Raw genomic sequence first — 16,769 nt, 5'->3', positions numbered from 1 at the left:
CTTGCTTATTAGAGCTTTCGTAAAAGATGGTTATTTAATAAAGAAAAACAGTTGCGTTACTGTATGCTTTTCAACTGGTAAATTTTTAATATTTTTGCAGACATAAGGAAAAAATTAATTTTTTGAGAAGAAACCTTTGAAATTCACAACATCTAGAAGACCTTCAAAATGACACACGTATTTATACACATCTGATAATATTCAAAAAAGGAATAATACAGTAAGAACATAATGATGACAAAAATGGTGATAAACCTGTGCTGCTTTACAGGTGCAGACATCATTTAGAAGTGCAAACACACCATTTTGATCAAGACTTTTAAACGGGCTAAAAAATGCAATGCGCATTGAATATGTAAATTTACCAAAGGAAATTGTATATGTATCAACCTACCTATTTCCAGTTTAAAAAAATTAAAAATGAAGGTAAAAGTATTGAAAGTAACAACTCAAACAATTGACTGAAATTAATACAGCTAGTGCAATGGCAGAAGAACCTGGTGTGAGTTTTTCTGGGTCGATGCAGAAGAGTACATTCAGCATCACCAGATCTTCTACCCTGTCTGCAACGACATATTCTGAGATACTCCAAAGGGCCCCTCCAGGTAGCTGCCAAGTTACACAGTTCCTGAATGAGAAGACTCCTATAGCCAGCTCCCATTTTCGGCACTGTCATCCGCAGCCTTTTTTTTCTCCGCTTTGCCAGTTGCGTTGCTTGTTTCTTCTAAAACTACTACTAAATTTGACAGAGTTGTGTGAGGATCGAGCAGTTTCAGAAGAGGTATGTCCACCTTTCTCTCTTGAAAGACACGGTTCTGAATTGTCATAGCTAACATAGAGTCCATGCCCAACGATGAAAGTGGTGTATTCATGGTCAGTTCATCTGGGTTCAACCTGGTGAGGTCACTCACCAGTAAGGTGATATAGTCTTCAGATTTGATCAAGGCAGTATCCTGGACTTGAGTTTCCTCAGGGGTTTCAAGCTGGTTCCTGAATTCTTCTGATATAAGTGACATTAAGCGACTTTTGAGTGAAAGAATGCGAGAAAAAACATGATGCGATAAAGCTTGAAAGTTTAACTTGACGACAGCTTGCTGCGGGTTATTCAGAAGTAAGCTCTTCCTGAGATACTCATGAATTTCATGCACTTGCAGAATGTCTATGCCCTTGGACTCCAGAATGTTCTGAATATGGGTTTGATTGAGCAGTATGCCAAGGTTCAAAGCACCCCAGTTAATGGATTGGCCTGAAAGCCCACAGTTCCTCCTGTAGAGGCAGAAGACATCCAAGAAAGAGTTTGCAGCCGCGTAGTTTGCCTGGGTGGAATTTCCCAGAAACGAAGTTACAGAGGAATAGCACACAAAGTAGTCAAGCTCCTGGCCTCTGGTAGCCCAATGAAGATTTAGGGTCCCTGCTACTTTTGGGCTCAGCACTTTCTGAAAGTCAGCCAAGGTCAGAGCTTCAACATGGCCATCATGTAAAACAACAGCACTTTGAAATACTCCTTTGATTGGACTCCTTGCAAAGATGTTTGCAATGGACTGGAAAGCTTTCTCAACATCACTGGTCGAAGTAACATCACACTGCACAAACACTACTTTGCTCCCTTTATACTGCTGCTGCAAAGCCTTCATCTCTTCTTGCTTCTCATTGCTTGGACTTTTCCTGGAGAGTATTGCAATACACCCTCCTCCATTCTCGGCTATGAATTTCACCGTTTCAAAGCCAAGTCCAGTGAGCCCTCCGACTACTACGTAAACAGCATTCTGCTTAAACAACTTCTTCTGGGATTCATACAACAGTATATCTGAAAGCATGGTGTTGTCCTTCTGCCTTCTCAGTACAGCAAGTGGGACAGGTTTGCAGGTAAAATAAGACGTCACAGAGTTTATCCTTTCCAAGTTCTCAGTCTGCTGAAAAACAGAACCTGATAGATGTCTAAAGCGTTTCATATCCATGGAATTGATCCACGCATGCACAGTCTTCTGCAATTCCTTTAGAGATGCTTTCTGGAAAATGCTGGCAAGTGTAAGGATATGGAAGCTGACATTTTCATGATCAATTCCGCTGTCATTCTGGACACAGTCAGACTGTCGATTGCCACACACTATCACCACATCTTTAAGAAAGCACATGTGGGACAGATCCTCCTGAGACAGTCTGTTTACTGGAGGAAGAACAACAAGGGCATTGCATAAGTTTACGTACTGAAACTTATCAGGAGTGGGCCTCGCAAGTACTGCTCTCCAACCCATCTCTTCTGCTGCCGCTGAAAGAACGTGGCACAAAACCGATGATGGCTCTGTAGAAATAATACCCAATGTTCTGCCTTTTTTCCCCTTGGGTAACCTCTGACTGAAGATTTCCCATGCAAGGATAAAGTATGACATACAGGGGACGTTCTGAAAGCATGGGAATTTCTTTACATTGAAACAAACTGTTCCTGGAATCCGAACTCTGGATGACGCAGCAGCTGGATAACATGAAACCACGTGATCTCCCACTTTAAGTTTCTTCACATCATTGCCTGTTGCTGTTACTGTGCCACTGAAATCAAGAGCCAGAAGTCTGTGTTTGCCTACTGCTTGTGAATTCCAATACAGTGTATTACCAAAGTTACGACTAGAAACACTAATGGGAAAATAATCTTCTGAGTGGAGACATATTTTATCCACTTGAATTTCAACGCTCTGTTTCTCAAGCTGCGGAGCGGTGCTGGGGGATAATTCAGCAGACAAGTCTTTTGCTGTGTACGGATCAGAAGTGTACAAAGTGAATGTTTCTGACTTCTGGAGAGATCTTACACGCTGGCCGTAATCTGCATCTACAAAAGGTGTGCGTCTGATTTCAGCCACAAAAGTTCTTCCCTGGCTGATGCGAACTTCTGGATAGTCCCTACTTTTGTATTTGACAAGAACATCTGCTAGCACTGAGATGTCCAGGGAACTGGAAGAGCTGAGGTCAATCATCTGAAACGTGATTTCTGGAACTTCAGTGACACAAGTTCTGGTCATGCCATGCAACGCAAACCCACAGTTAACATGGTCCACATCTCTCTCTGTTGTTCTGTAGGTGATAACTCTGACTGAACAGCGGGACATTTTCTCTCTTAATGCCACAATAACTTGGCGATAGGCTTCACAACATTTTGCCAACTGGTCTACTGCTTTGTTTGGGAAGTCTTCGTTTAACTTTTGAATTCCCCACAGGAAGAGAATGTCATCATAATACTCAACATCTGCTCTCATTTTATTCTGTGTATGGCCTTCCAAGAGGGCTTCCCAGTCTTCATACATAACATATCTTGAATCAGGATGCAAGTATTTTTTGAGCTGCTCAGCTATCCCAAATTTGTCAGCAAACACTAGGACCCTGGGCATAGCCCCCAGATATCCAATCGTCTGTGAAAGAGAGACTTCTTTCCACTTGTTTTCAAACATGAATTCATTGTCTCTGGAAGATGCTTGCTTCATGAAAGTGATGGCAACGCGCTTGAGTTCAGCCAAAACAGAGCCATGTTTGTCCATAAAGCACCCACAGACCTCTAGGCAGTTCCCAATGGATTTGCTTGTTCTCATATATATCATCATTTCTTCCTCCAGTGGTCGGAGCACCACCAGGCTGCCTATCCCTGAAGGAAAGCCTACTCTGGACTGGACCGTCCTTGAGGTCATGATAGCAGTCATCTGCAGAAAACAGTCGAGCAGCACTGGATGGATGCAGTAGTTGTGCATCTCTCTGACAGTCTCCTTGTTCACCTTTATGTTTGTTATACCTTCCTTTAGTTCCTGGCAATAATGCACGTCACTGAGCTGCCTGAACATGGAACCATACTGAAAGCCAATCTCAGACAGTGCTTCATAAACCTCCTCTCTGCTAACCACTGACCTGCATCTTTGATAGATGTCTTGGACGCGGATGGTGCTTTCTTCCACCACAGCTTCAGGCCCCTTTACAACATGGCCCGTAGCATAAACTGCGTTGGAGGAAGAGACTATCTCAAAGGCTGTCACTGCTTTTTGTGGACTCAGCTTGATATTCAAGACTTGCGAACTCTGTGTGAGAACACACGGCGCAGAAAAACTGATGCTCATCTGGCAAGTACTCAGAGGCACTCGAGGTCTTGAGCTGTTCATCACAGAGGCCAGACCAAGCTCCACATAAAAAGCACCAGGGACTAAAGCCACACCATTGTTCTTGTGCTCATATAAGTACGATGTCGTCTCCTGAGACAGCAGGCAGCCAAACTCCGTGTTGTCACTGTTTATGCCATAAATCAAAGGATGACTGGAGCTGACACTTCTTTGATTTGCTCGTTGATGGATATCCAGATAGGCCATGAGTTTTTTGCGATCAAATTGATACCGCGGAATGGCCACCGGAGCGCTTTGATACCCATTATAAAAGTGCTGCCAGTTGGGATTATATCCCAGTTCAAACAGATTTCCTACCAGGGTGAAGAGTGTCTGATACTCTGCATCAGTTTGCAAAGAAGAGAACACCTTTGTGCCCTTTCCTAGAGTTTCCTTTATGCTTCGCTGCAACGCTCGGTGAGGACTTATTTCCACAAACACCACGTTTTCCCTGTCTCTAGCTGCAGTTTTGATGGCTTGAGTGAAAGCAACAGGCTCACGAGTATGCCGGGCCCAGAATTTGCCCTGAGCAAAGTCATTTTCAGAAGCAGCCACCCCAGTCAGCGTTGAGATCACTTCAATTTCCCCCTTTTGTTTTTCTAAAGTTTTTATGTTCTCTTCCAACTCCCCAAGTATCATATCCATGCTGGGGCTGTGGTACGCAGCTGGGACATTTAAAACGTGAAGAAAGATGTTTCTCTGGCTGAAAGCTTGAGCTAGATCTCTCTGCACAGCATCCACAGAGTCTGAATGCCCAGACAAGGTGCAGGAAACTGGGCTGTTGAAAGCTGCAATGCACACCTTTCCTGAGTAGCCATGCAGACATTCAGCAATCTCTTGAACAGGGATGTTTCCAACCACCAACATTCTGCCACTGGCAGTCTTTGCCTGCAGCCGGCTCCGGTGATAAATCACTTTGACTGCATCTGCCAGGGAAAGGTACCCAGCAAAATGCGCAGCAGCAACTTCCCCTACCGAGTGGCCAACAGCAGTGACTGGTTTAATGCCCCAGTATTTCAGAAGGGAAGCTAAGGCAACCTGCAGGGTAAAAAGCAAGGGCTGGGAAAGCTCTGGATCCAACAAATCCTTTGCGCTATGGCCTCTTCCTGGCAGGAGGCTGATGGGAGCATGTTTCTGAAAAAGTGCTTCTATTTCCTCACACTTATCTCTGAACACTGTCTCTGAGCTCAGCAGTACCTCGCTGAACTCCTTCAGCGTTACGCCGTTGCCACAGAACACAAACACCAGCTGTGGTTCCACCTTTGACACGGCAAGTTCAGTGCTCGCTGCCGATGTAACCTCTTGCTGCAAGTGTTGGAGAGAATTTGTGACAAACGCTTTTCGGTACCTATAGTTGGCATGGCTTCTTCTGCAGGCAGACGTGTAGGCCAGGCCTGGGAGAGTTACAGAGTTTCTTGTGCTCAGCTGGTCAGCTGTATCGGCCATTGTCATCTGAAGGGACTTACCTGACGCTGCTGACAGCAGAACTAATTCAAGGGGCCTCTTAAAGGCAGGAAGAGGCTCTAGCTGCTTAATCTGCCTGACTACCACGTGAGCATTGGTTCCTCCAAATCCAAAGCAGTTGATGCCAGCTACTCTTCCATGCTCAGGGGATTCTTCCCAGGGCTCTACAGCTGTGGGAATTGCAAGGTTCAACTTCTCTGTATCGATGCTGCTCATCTCCTTTGAGTAATGCAAGGAGGGAACAATCTTTCCATGATGCATCATCAGAAGCACTTTGATTAACCCTGCTGCTCCAGCAGCTGATTCAGTGTGGCCAATATTTCCTTTCACGGAACCCATTTTCAGAATGGAAACTTGTGAAGACCTGTTTTTACAAATGACACTACCCAGGCTTTCAGCTTCAACAGGATCTCCAGCGGCAGTTCCTGTACCGTGTGCTTCAATGTACTGCACAACTGAGGGATCAACATGAGTTCCATAAATGCTGCGCAGTAACTTCTCTTGCTCTATTTGAGACGGTCTTGTGATTGGAGTCATGGACCTACCGTTCTGATTTACTGCACTGATGTTTATAACACCCCAGATTTTGCTGTAGTCTTCCTTTGCCTGTTTCATAAAAAGGTAAAATTATCTTTAATAATCCCATGCTTTCCCTGTATAGGACAAACCAAAACATAACAACAAAACAACGAACAGACAGAGTATAATACTGACTTTTAAATGTGTGATCCCTTCCCCACGGTAGGGGAAGTGTATAAATGCTTAATGCTCAGTAAGTGCTTCATTAATCCTAAACTTGAATTGGAAAATCTTTTCTGGAGTAATTATGAGAATTGGAGGTATGAAATTCAGGGAAGGAACCAGTCCTACTTTAGGCTGCTTCACAAGCAACCTTACCTTTTTCAGTGGTTTGAGGAAAACAACACCACAGCCTTCTCCCCTTCCATAGCCATCTGCCTTTTTGGAGAAGGGTTTGCTTATTCCCTCGGGAGAGATCATTTTTGCTTTACTGAGAGACACAAAGGTGCGGGGATCTATTATGCAGTTCACTCCACCACAGATTGCTGCCTCACAGTCTCCTGGAGTAAAATGGAAAGACGCTCATGTTGAGATGACCAAGATGATGCACAGAAACAGTAGCAAGTCTAATTTCATTGTCCAGCTTCTCTTCAGTCCCATTACCTGATTTAATTGCTTGCAAGGCGTAGTGTAGAGCAAAAAGAAAAGATGAACATGCAGTGTCAATCGTCAGTGATGGTCCAGTCAGATTAAAAGTGAATGAGACCCTGTTAGCAGCAATGCTCATTGCTGCTCCAGTACCATCATAATGATTTATTTCACTCGCTGCTCTGCTTGTTACAATTTCATAGTCTTGATTCATAAGACCTGCAAAAATATTAAATATGCGTCACGTTAAGCCAAGCAAACAAAAGGGATGTACAGCTTTAAACCTGACAGCATGTTTTGGGTTTCTGTTTTAATAGTAAACTACATGAAGTCAGTGCTCCTGTGGTGAAACTTTGTTTCAATGCAAGTCCAAGGCAAAACTCCCAGCAATTCCTCTGGACCCAACTTACACAAACGTATCTAACACTGGACATTTCTACCTGCACAGTAAATGACGGGCGTTTCCTGATTGCTTAACTCATTGTATGATGCAGCTAAGCTCTGTGTAGCCTCTTCAGACCCCTGTTTCTCAGTTTGAGAGTGGTTGGGTTTGTTTCACTATGAGAATAGATATTAAGAAGTTACAATGAGGATAGGTGGGATATAAATGTACAGGACATTAGCTTCAATTCTTCGCATGTTCCAAGTTAAAGGTCACAGCATAAGCTACCTCCAGTGCTTTTTATTTATCTTTGGATTGCTCACTGTGATACAGTAAGTAAGACAGAAATAGAAAAGAACAGGGCCTGTGAGAGGAGTTGTGTCTTCTTTCTGGGAGCATACGTGCTCGAAATAAAGTGGATCCCCAAGTCTACAGGCATGTGTGGAAAATGCAGAAAAGTCAGCGAGCAAGGAATAGTCACCTCTGTGAAAGAAGAGCGTGTCTCAGACTAAAAGATGATCTAAACAGTTTGCCCCTATAGTTTCATCAGCCTAACCATCCCTGAAAATTCCTCTTAAAAGGGACACAGGTTACATCAGCAAAAATGTGCTGTTATTCTAGCTCCTTGATAGAATGGAATGGAATGGAATGGAATGGAATGGAATGGAATAGAGCAGAGCAGAGCAGAGCAGAATAGTTCAGTTGGAAGGGGCCTACAGTGATTCTCTAGTCCACTGCATGACGAATTCAGGGCTCACCAAAAGTTAAAGCCTGTTATTAAGGGCATTTTCCAAATGCCTCTTACACACTGACAGGCTTGGGGCATCAACCACCCCTCAAGGGAGCCCCTTCCAGTGTTTGATCACTCTCTCTGTAAATAAATTCTTCCTAACGCCAAGTCTGAACCTCCTCTGGCGCAGCTTTGAACCATTCCCATACACCTTGTCACAGGATACCAGGGAGAAGAGCTCAGCACCTCCCTCTCCACCTCCCTTCCTCAGGAAGCCATAGAGAGCAGAGCTCGCCCCTCAGTCTCCTGTTCTCCAAACTGGACAGACCCAGAGTCCTTAGCTGCTCCTCATAGGACATGCCTTCCAGCCCTTTCACCAGCTTTGTTGCCCTCCTCTGGACATCTCCTTTTTAAATTGTGAGGCCCAAAACTGCACAGAATACTCAAGGTGAGGCTGCACCAATGCTAAATACAGCAGGAGAATCACCCCTTTGACCAGCTGGTTACACTCTATTTAATGCACCAGATCCCTTTCTGCAGGGCTGCTCTCCAGCCACTCCTCTCCCCGTTTAGACTTGTGTCCACTGTTACTTCATCCCGGATGCAGAATCCAGCATTTGTTCTTGTCAAATTTCATGCCACTGAGGACTGCACAATGCTCCAATCTATCTAGATCCCTCTCGGCCTCGTGTCCCTTGAGAGGGTCAACAGCACCTCCCAATTTAGTATCATCAGCAAACTTACTAATGGTGCATTCAACTCCTGCATCCAGGTCCTTGATAAAAATGTTCAACAGAACTGGCCCTAGAAATGCGCCCTGATGAACACTGCTGGTGACCGGTCACCAGCCAGATGTAGCCCCATTCTCTTCAACCCTTTGAGCCCTGCTGTTCAGCTAGTTCCTCACCCAGTGCAGCCTGGACCTGGTCGTCTCACAGTTGGACTTGTCCAGAAGGATGCTGTGAGGGGCAAGATCAAAAACCTTACTAAAATTCAGAAAAACTACATCCGCCGCCTTCTCTTCCCCCACTAGGTGGGTGGCCTGATTGTAGAAGGATATCAGATTAAACAGAACTTTCCGGTTGGGAACCCATGATGACTGTTCCTGATGATTGCATTGTCCTTTAAACGTCTTTCAACAGCACCCAGTATAATCTTCTCCATAACTCTTCCAGGTACTGAGGTAAGCAGTTGGACAAGTGCACCTTGGTAGCATACTAATAACTACGGGAGGATTTCTGCTGGTTTAAAAGGATATTAATCCCTACAACACCTTAACAAATGCTATACTGGGAAACGGTATAGTGGAAAAAAGTGTAGGTTTGTCTTGAGAGTATCGTTCCTGGGAAGGGTTGGGTAGCCACTTTAACTATTTCCTGATTTAGCTTCAGTGCCTGAAGACACTAAGAGGAGCACCTAAAGAGATACGTGAATTATATCATGAACTTCTAGAGTAGCCTGGTAATCCTTACCAAAAATAACCAGTAGCGTCACAGCACAGTAGCCTTAGACCTCCAGTGCTAGATGTGCATGTAAAGTTTATGAAGGAGTGCTCCAATTTTTGTGAGGTTCAAACATACTTTCTTCACCATGAAACATTCATCTTACCAATAAAAACACCTGTTTTGGTGCCACTGATAGCTTCTATGGGGACTCCTGCATCCTCCAGGGCTTTGTATGTGCATTCTATCAATAACTTCTGCTGCGGATCCATGCGTTCAGCTTCCATATTATTAATCCCAAACAGGTGGTTGTCAAACGAATTAAATCTAAAATACACAGACCAGAAAACGGTACAATACATATACAATACCAGAAGACTCAAAGTACACATTTTTTGCAATTTCATGAAAAGCAAAGCAGTAACTGCTGTTTAGGCCACGGTTCCCATTTATGAAATTCAGAAGAAAATGTTTATAGGCCAAGGATGTTTGATGTCCCACCACAAAATATGTGTTTTTATCAACGATTCTGCATTCCAGAGTTATGAGCCCCCCTCCTAGAAATTTTTATTCACTTGGTTATCCCACTAGTACCAACAGGACTCCTCGGATTATGAAAATTTGCAGAATGAGACTCCCTCTGCTGTAATGTGGTTTTAGCCAACAAGTTTTAAACACATATTGTCTTCTAAATTATTTAGGGCAATATAGACCAATGCTTTACAATTTAAAACCAATAAGTAGAGGATCAGCTCAAATGTTTCCAAGAGATACCCCAACTTCTCCAATAATAAATTCAAAATATTTTATGTGTGTATGTGTGTGCTTATCTTTAAAAAAAACCTTGAAAGTAGGCCCATGCTTACAAACAACCAATCCCAGGGTTAATCTTGTATCCCAAGATCAGATTTGTATTGGCCTTCTATCCTGTCTTGATTTCAGTGGAGAATTCAATATCTAACATGGGAGTAATCACTGAAGTAATTCTGGGTCCTACGATTCAAACCTTCTAAGCATTATTCTCCAGAGCCAGTAAGATTGCTTCTGCACATGTGAACTTCTCGTTTGAGTAAAGGTCTACAGCCTGAGGATTTAAGGTGAATGTGGATTTAAAATAAAAGACACTTATGCTGATCTTACTGTAATTTGCTATTCTTTGCGCTAGTCATAGCCCCTGTAGAGCTGTACCCATATCTCTGAGATAATTTGACATGAGACATGAGGACACAAGTGAAGGAATGCATACTGTAGTTTGCTCCTCCACACTTTCTCTTTACACTAGTATCTTTACCTGATACTTGTACACACATAATCCCTCAGTGTTATGGAGGAGTGACTCAGAATAAAGAAAAAGTTGGTTTTTTTCAGACGTGACAGTGTGAGCCCAGAGCAAAGCAAGATTATTATGACATTATGAATAATTCAGTTTTACAAGCAAGCATAAAACTCAAATTAAGCACAAGATCCCCTTCTTGACTATCTAGCAAAACCAGACTTCCTTACTTTGTCTCTGAATTGTCATGCCCGCATACTCTTGACACCTTCCTCCATAGTCCATAGTACTACAGACAGTATGAATTCTTTGGCAGGCTGGAGCCCACCTCAGATCCAGTATACACCCCCTCAGGCATAATGCATGTGTACGTCTGTATACCCAAAATGCAAATGCCCCCATCACATGGCAGGTGACATCTCAACATATGGTGGGTACATACATACACATTCAATGATGTAATCAAAGGTCATATGTGTTCCCAGCCAGGTACATATGTGCTTAACATGGCCTGCACCTTAATTTGCTCATCGGTGTCACACACCAGGAATCCCTGCAGTTTGACAACTGCATGTTCATCATGTGAGATAAAGAAAGCTGGTTCCCAGGTCCCATTTATAAGCTCTCCTTGTGCCTTGCACCCTCTGAAAGGCTGGACATGTTAATCTAAGTACAAAAAAAATCAGGGGCACTGCATAGTAGCAGACTCACTCATCGAGAAGAGCAGCTCGCGTTGTACATATTTTTCCTGGCTTGTTATCATCCGGATCGTACCAGTCTTTGACATTGAATCTCTCAGGGGGGATTTCTACTGTACAGTTTTTGCCTTCCTCCAGGACTTTCCAGAAATTGTCAACTCCATCACCTGTTGTACAGAAGGTTTTAAAGTAGATTAAATTAGGTGCTCCCCCTCCCCATGCAGACCCAGAAATGCACGCTCACTTGCAAGGAACTCCCGTGAATAAATCTAGGTTGCTCCAGTAGAATCACCAGAGAAAGAAACGATCATTCTTTGGTGAGAGGAAAATGGAAAGGCAAGACGGATCCCTTCACTGCTTGCCTAAAAGCAGAGGAACCGCACAAAATCCTTTACTTTCTGCTGTCCCCATTTCCCTACCATGTCACTGCATCTACTATATACGTGCAGCGTGTCCTTAATGACCACACAAGTACGATGAGGTCTTTCTGTATCTGTACAGCACCGCTCCTCAGGCAGCTCCATTGGCAGCAAGAGATCATCTCTGGACATTAGCTCTTTGAAGACAGACTGAGCCTACTAATACTGGGAAAATGCCAGAGGCATTATCCTTTGTTCCTAATGCTAGAAGGGCACCTAAATCAAACATAAAAGTACGTGTATATTCAACGCTGACAGCATCAAACACCTCGCTACTGGATTGTGAGGGACGCTGTCCTCACTGGTTTTGATCCAGAGCTTCAGCTCCAGGCACTGAGGGTAAGTCTGGGCCGCCTTCTTAGCCCTGAAACCAACGAACATGGCATCCACACAGTGGCCCACATTTCTCCTTCTCCCAGCTTTCACTTCACCCAAGATATGTACTGGCTGCACCCCCACTCACTCTGCAAACAGTCCCTTGCTAACCTGTGCCATGCCCCAGCACTGACCAGGAGAGCTCTAACCGACACAGGGCTGGGGACCCTGCTAGCAGACAGCAACAGTGACCACAGGAGAGCATTCCCACTCCCATGGTGAGTCCATCATCACAGACACAGCCTCAGACACCAGCCACACACGGGGTACTTCATCAGCTCCCATCACTCAACGGTTCTTTTGAGGCAAGGCCAGAAATGCAGTTCTGAGCACGCACAGTGCAGCATGAGACACATGTTCGCTTACTGCATGGCGAGGTAATTAAGCACAACATTTCTGAAGAGAGTCCCTTTACTGGCATGTCTGGACCAACGGCTGGCTTGCACCAAATTGCTATTTAATGCTCGGGCAAGAGACTGCTGCTGCGTATTTACTAGCACTTTACCAGATTCAGAACCATTCACGTTTGCCCACAGTTAGCTATGGGCCACATAGTTATCACTGTGCCACATGGATACATTAGGTATACACCTATTGAGTCTTGTACAAAATGAAGCCAGAAACTGAAACGTGGTGAGGGCAAGAAAGAAAACAGAAAAAGGGAGAGACTAGCGTGGTCACCTTTAGGGCTGAACACCTACTTGCAAGAACAGAACCGTATTCCACTGCCTGGATCATTTCTAGATTTTTAAAATCTGCATCTATCTAATGTAAAGAACATGGAGAGCTTGACAGCAGCAGCCAGAACCTAGAGATCTCTCACAGCGATCTGAACATCTCCACCCATCTAATTTCAGTCAACCATCTAAACTCAGAATATAAAGTCAGCTGTCACTGTCATAAGGCCCGATTGTCACTACGATTGTAAATATGAGACTACTGTAATACAGGCTGCTGTCTTTTACTATGGTAGGCAACACTAGTTCTTTACTGAAGCTTCCCATCTCGTACAAGAGGCAGTATTTAGGTTTGTATTTGTAAGAGGCAGAATTGGACTAGAGACAGAGCTGTATTTATCCAGCTCTGCTCTCTTCTGGCACCTTTCAAAGTGAACACTGTAATAAAGGAGGAAGCTTTCTTTTAGTAAGACCCAACCTATTTATACTACAGGCAGAGCTGGTGATATTGGCAGGCCCTCGATCTGTCCTGTCCCTGTGGATGCGCAGTCCTGCAACAACACACAGCCATCCAGCCAGCGCGCGTGCAGACAGCTCAAACCATCCCATGCCCACCCAGTTCATGGGTATGAGTTTCGCGTGCGCAGCTCAGTGCCCTGCCCGCAGGCAGCACTGCAGGTCTCTCTGTCGGCAGACAGATTTGAACCAATTAGTTTCCACCACAGCGTGACCTTTTAAAAAGACCCTACAAGTAGCAAAGCAATGAATTCTACAAAAGTGAGCGCGGAACATGTTGTTTTCCTCCATTTCAACATTAATAAATGACTGTGCTTTTCAATGTTCACTCGGCAGCCTGCTTTGCTTTTACCCAAAACTTACCTCCAGGAAAGTTGCATCCTATTCCCACAATAGCAATTTCATCCGCAGTCTCGATCTCCATCTCCTGGGCTGTACAATACAAGTATAAGTGTCAGCCAGCTCAAACAATTATGCACTTAGCATTAAATAAATGTTAGGTTAAAAGGTGAACTTCCCACAGGCACACATACTTGCTAAAAACTTGATTAATCTTGAATGATCTGCTTTTGGTTGTGATGAGAAATGACATTCTTCACAGGTGACCAGAGCTGCAGGGTATTTTTCTTCTCGTCTCTACTTTTAGAGGAAAACCTCTGATTATTCCCCAGGCTCCCTCATTCCCAGACACTGCCTTTTTTTTCTGTTAACCTCTGCTACTCCTGCCACCAGCTGATCTGCTCTCGAGCCTCTCCCTAGATCAGTGCTGCTTCGCTTCTCGCGTAGAGAAGTGAATTGTACATTGACCAAGGCACGCTTTCAGCCCTATCTTCTCTATCCATAAAGCAGATCTGCCAAACAGACTCTGCAAATTACCTCTTAAAATCAGACCGTGTAAACAGGTAACAGACAATCAAGTAGCTGAAGGAACAAAAGATGCGTCTTCCACACGCTGGAAAAGTGCCTGGAAAGCAAAACCTTATTCAGAGCTCTGCTTTGCTGGATCCCAAGGCTGCTTAGCTTTTCTCTAAATCAGCTCCATCTATAGTCACAGATTAACCCTCACAAACCATGCTCAAAGCCACCAAAAGCTGCAAGATCTCTGTCTTCCTGACAGTGCGCAGTCTCCAGGGAGCCCCACTACAGCCATACGAACAACTGGCCATTCACCTCATCTGCAGCTTCGCAGGGAAAGCTTTTTGTTGAAGCAACTCAAAATAAAACATGATGTTTTTCAACAAGTTAGATGTCAAAGAAAAAAAATTGTTTGAGATGAAATTAAATACCTCAGTATAAAATTTAAAGCTGGTTGGTTTTTTTCCTTAATTCTGGGAAGGGAACTTGTGAGATAAAAATCAGTTCAATTCAATTAATTAGAACTCACTAGAATGCCCACCTCGGAACCCTTCAGTCCTCTTGGACTTGCTTCAGCCCACAAAGAGGAGAAGATTCATGTTGAAAGGGATTTTGGGGGATTCTTGGCACTGGTGACAGATTCTCGCCTCAGTGATACCACAGTAGGTCCCAAAAAGCCCATCTCAGTTATTGACTCATGGCAGTTAAGCAGAGATGAGGCTGTTTTGCAGCCCCACACATCATTCATAGTTAGCATTTCTTGGAGGTTTGCTTTGAAACATGAAATTAAAAACAAGTGCTCAGAGTCACACTTTGAAAAATTTACTTCCTGGTTCCGGAGAAAGTTAACAGGCCATCTAGCAAAAATAAGGAGACCAGAATCTGGCTTTCTAGGAGTAAAGTCTATTTCACCAATAACACAAATTCTAAAATGCTATGAAAATAGTTTTCTTTTAGTTCTTTCAAAATTGTCTATGATTTCTATGTTTTCTTCTATTTCATATTTCATTGCTAACCTAATATTGCAAAGCCCAACATAGATACTCTTATCACAAAGGTACTTTAAAGCATTGTTAGCACTTAAATAGCATATAAGAGAAAAATAAGGCCCTTGCAATTATAACATAATATAAATCTTTGGCACCTATAGAGTTACCAGGTGAGCTATGTAACTCTTACCTTGTATCATCCCAGTAGGGTGTACTAATAGGCTGAGTCTTTGGAAGTCATTTATATAGGGTTCTGTGAGGTTTCTTATTCAAATACGCATGCTAGAATGTGGTGAAAATGCTAACGCCTTTCAAAGGGAAAAAAGGCAATGAGTCATGCGATTAGTCAGTGGCCCCGACTAAAGTTCAAAACTGCTTCCCTGAAGTAGTAAATTCTTGACGAAATCAGGTTTTACACCAGGCCAAGAGTAAAATCCCCGTCTTATCTAACTTCTTACAGTTAGCAAAACAATAAATTGGAGATATCATAGAATCATTTAGGTTGGAAAAGATTTTTAAGATCATCAAGTCCAACCGCAAACCCAGCAATGCCAAGCCCACCACTAAACTATGTCCCTCAGCACCACATCTACTCATCTTAAATATGTCCAGGAATGGCAACTCAACCACTTCCTTGGGCAGCCTGTCCCAGTGCTTGACAACCCTTTCAGTGAAGAAATTTTTCCTCATATGCAATCTAAACCTCCCCTGCCACAACTTGAGGCTGTTTCCTCTACTCATAGAAACATAGAATCATATTGCTTGTTACTTGGGAGAAGAGACCAACCCCACCTCGCTACACCCTCCTTTCAGGTAGTTGTAGAGAGCAATAAGGGCTGCCCTCAGCCTCCTTTTCTCCAGGCTAAACAACCCCAGTTCCCCCAGCTGCTCCTTATAAGACTTGTGCTCTAGACAATTCACCAGCTTTGTTGACCTTCTCTAGACACGCTCCAGCACCTCAATGTCTTTCTTGTAGTGAGGGGCCCAAAACTGGACACATTATTCGAGGTGCAGCCTCACCAGCACCGAGTGTGAGGGGACGATCACTTCCCTAGTCCTGCTGGCCACACTACTCCTGATACAAGCCAGGAGCTGTTGGTTTTCTTGGCCAGCTAGGCACACTGCTGGGTCATATTCAGCCAGCTGTTGACCAGTACCCTTAGATCCTTTTCTGCCAGGAAGCTTTCCAGACACTCTTCCCTGAGCCTGTAGGGCTGCATGGGGTTGCTGTGACCCAAGTGTAGGACCCAGCACTTGGCCTTGCTGAACCTCATACCATTGGCCTCTGCCCATTGATCCATCCTGTCCAGGTCCCTCTGTAGAGCCTTCCTACCCTCAAGCAGATCAACACTCCCACCAAACTTGGTGTTATCTGCAAACTGAGTGAGGGTACACTTGATCCCCTTGCCCAGATCACTGATAAAGATATTAAACAGAACCAGCTGCAATACTGAGCCCTGGAGAGCACCACTTGTGACCGGCCGCCAACTGGATTTAACTTCATTCACAGTGGAGTGCCATGGGATGGCATTCAAGATGATCTGCTCCATAACCTTCCCCAGCACTGAGATCAGACTGACAGGCCTGTAATTCCCCAGATCCTCCTTCCAGCCCTTCTTGCAGATGGGCATCACATTTACTAACCTCCA

At 44.1% G+C, this 16,769-nt stretch overlaps 1 protein-coding gene across 1 annotated transcript; it reads right to left on the bottom strand.

The window, feature by feature from the left end:
- Nucleotides 1-412: 412 nt before the first annotated feature.
- Nucleotides 413-15,329, bottom strand: LOC128905557 (uncharacterized). The gene is made up of 8 exons (XM_054191798.1): nt 15,311-15,329; nt 14,153-14,240; nt 13,640-13,708; nt 11,303-11,456; nt 9,485-9,645; nt 6,780-6,983; nt 6,495-6,676; nt 413-6,203 (listed from the first exon to the last, which is right to left on the bottom strand). The coding sequence occupies exons 3-8, from the start codon at nt 13,698-13,700 to the stop codon at nt 645-647; spliced, it is 6,321 nt and encodes a 2,106-aa protein (XP_054047773.1). The 5' UTR covers nt 13,701-13,708; nt 14,153-14,240; nt 15,311-15,329; the 3' UTR covers nt 413-644.
- Nucleotides 15,330-16,769: the final 1,440 nt, after the last annotated feature.

The sequence above is a fragment of the Rissa tridactyla genome, chromosome 2 (genome assembly GCF_028500815.1).
Source record: "Rissa tridactyla isolate bRisTri1 chromosome 2, bRisTri1.patW.cur.20221130, whole genome shotgun sequence".
NCBI classification, from domain to species: domain Eukaryota; kingdom Metazoa; phylum Chordata; class Aves; order Charadriiformes; family Laridae; genus Rissa; species Rissa tridactyla.
The sequence above is the reverse complement of the archived record's forward strand: the minus strand, read 5'-3'. Positions and strand labels throughout refer to the sequence as shown.

Bases quoted from the DNA above. Each gene is read 5' to 3' on its own strand.
- LOC128905557 (XM_054191798.1), bottom strand. From the start codon at position 13,700: ATGGAGATCGAGACTGCGGATGAAATTGCTATTGTGGGAATAGGATGC. The intron at 11,457-13,639 runs GTAAGTTTTGGG...TCTGTACAACAG, and splicing joins AGGATGCAACTTTCCTGGAG to GTGATGGAGTTGACAATTTC. The intron at 6,984-9,484 runs GTAAGATGAATG...ATATTTTTGCAG, and splicing joins CAAAACAGGTGTTTTTATTG to GTCTTATGAATCAAGACTAT.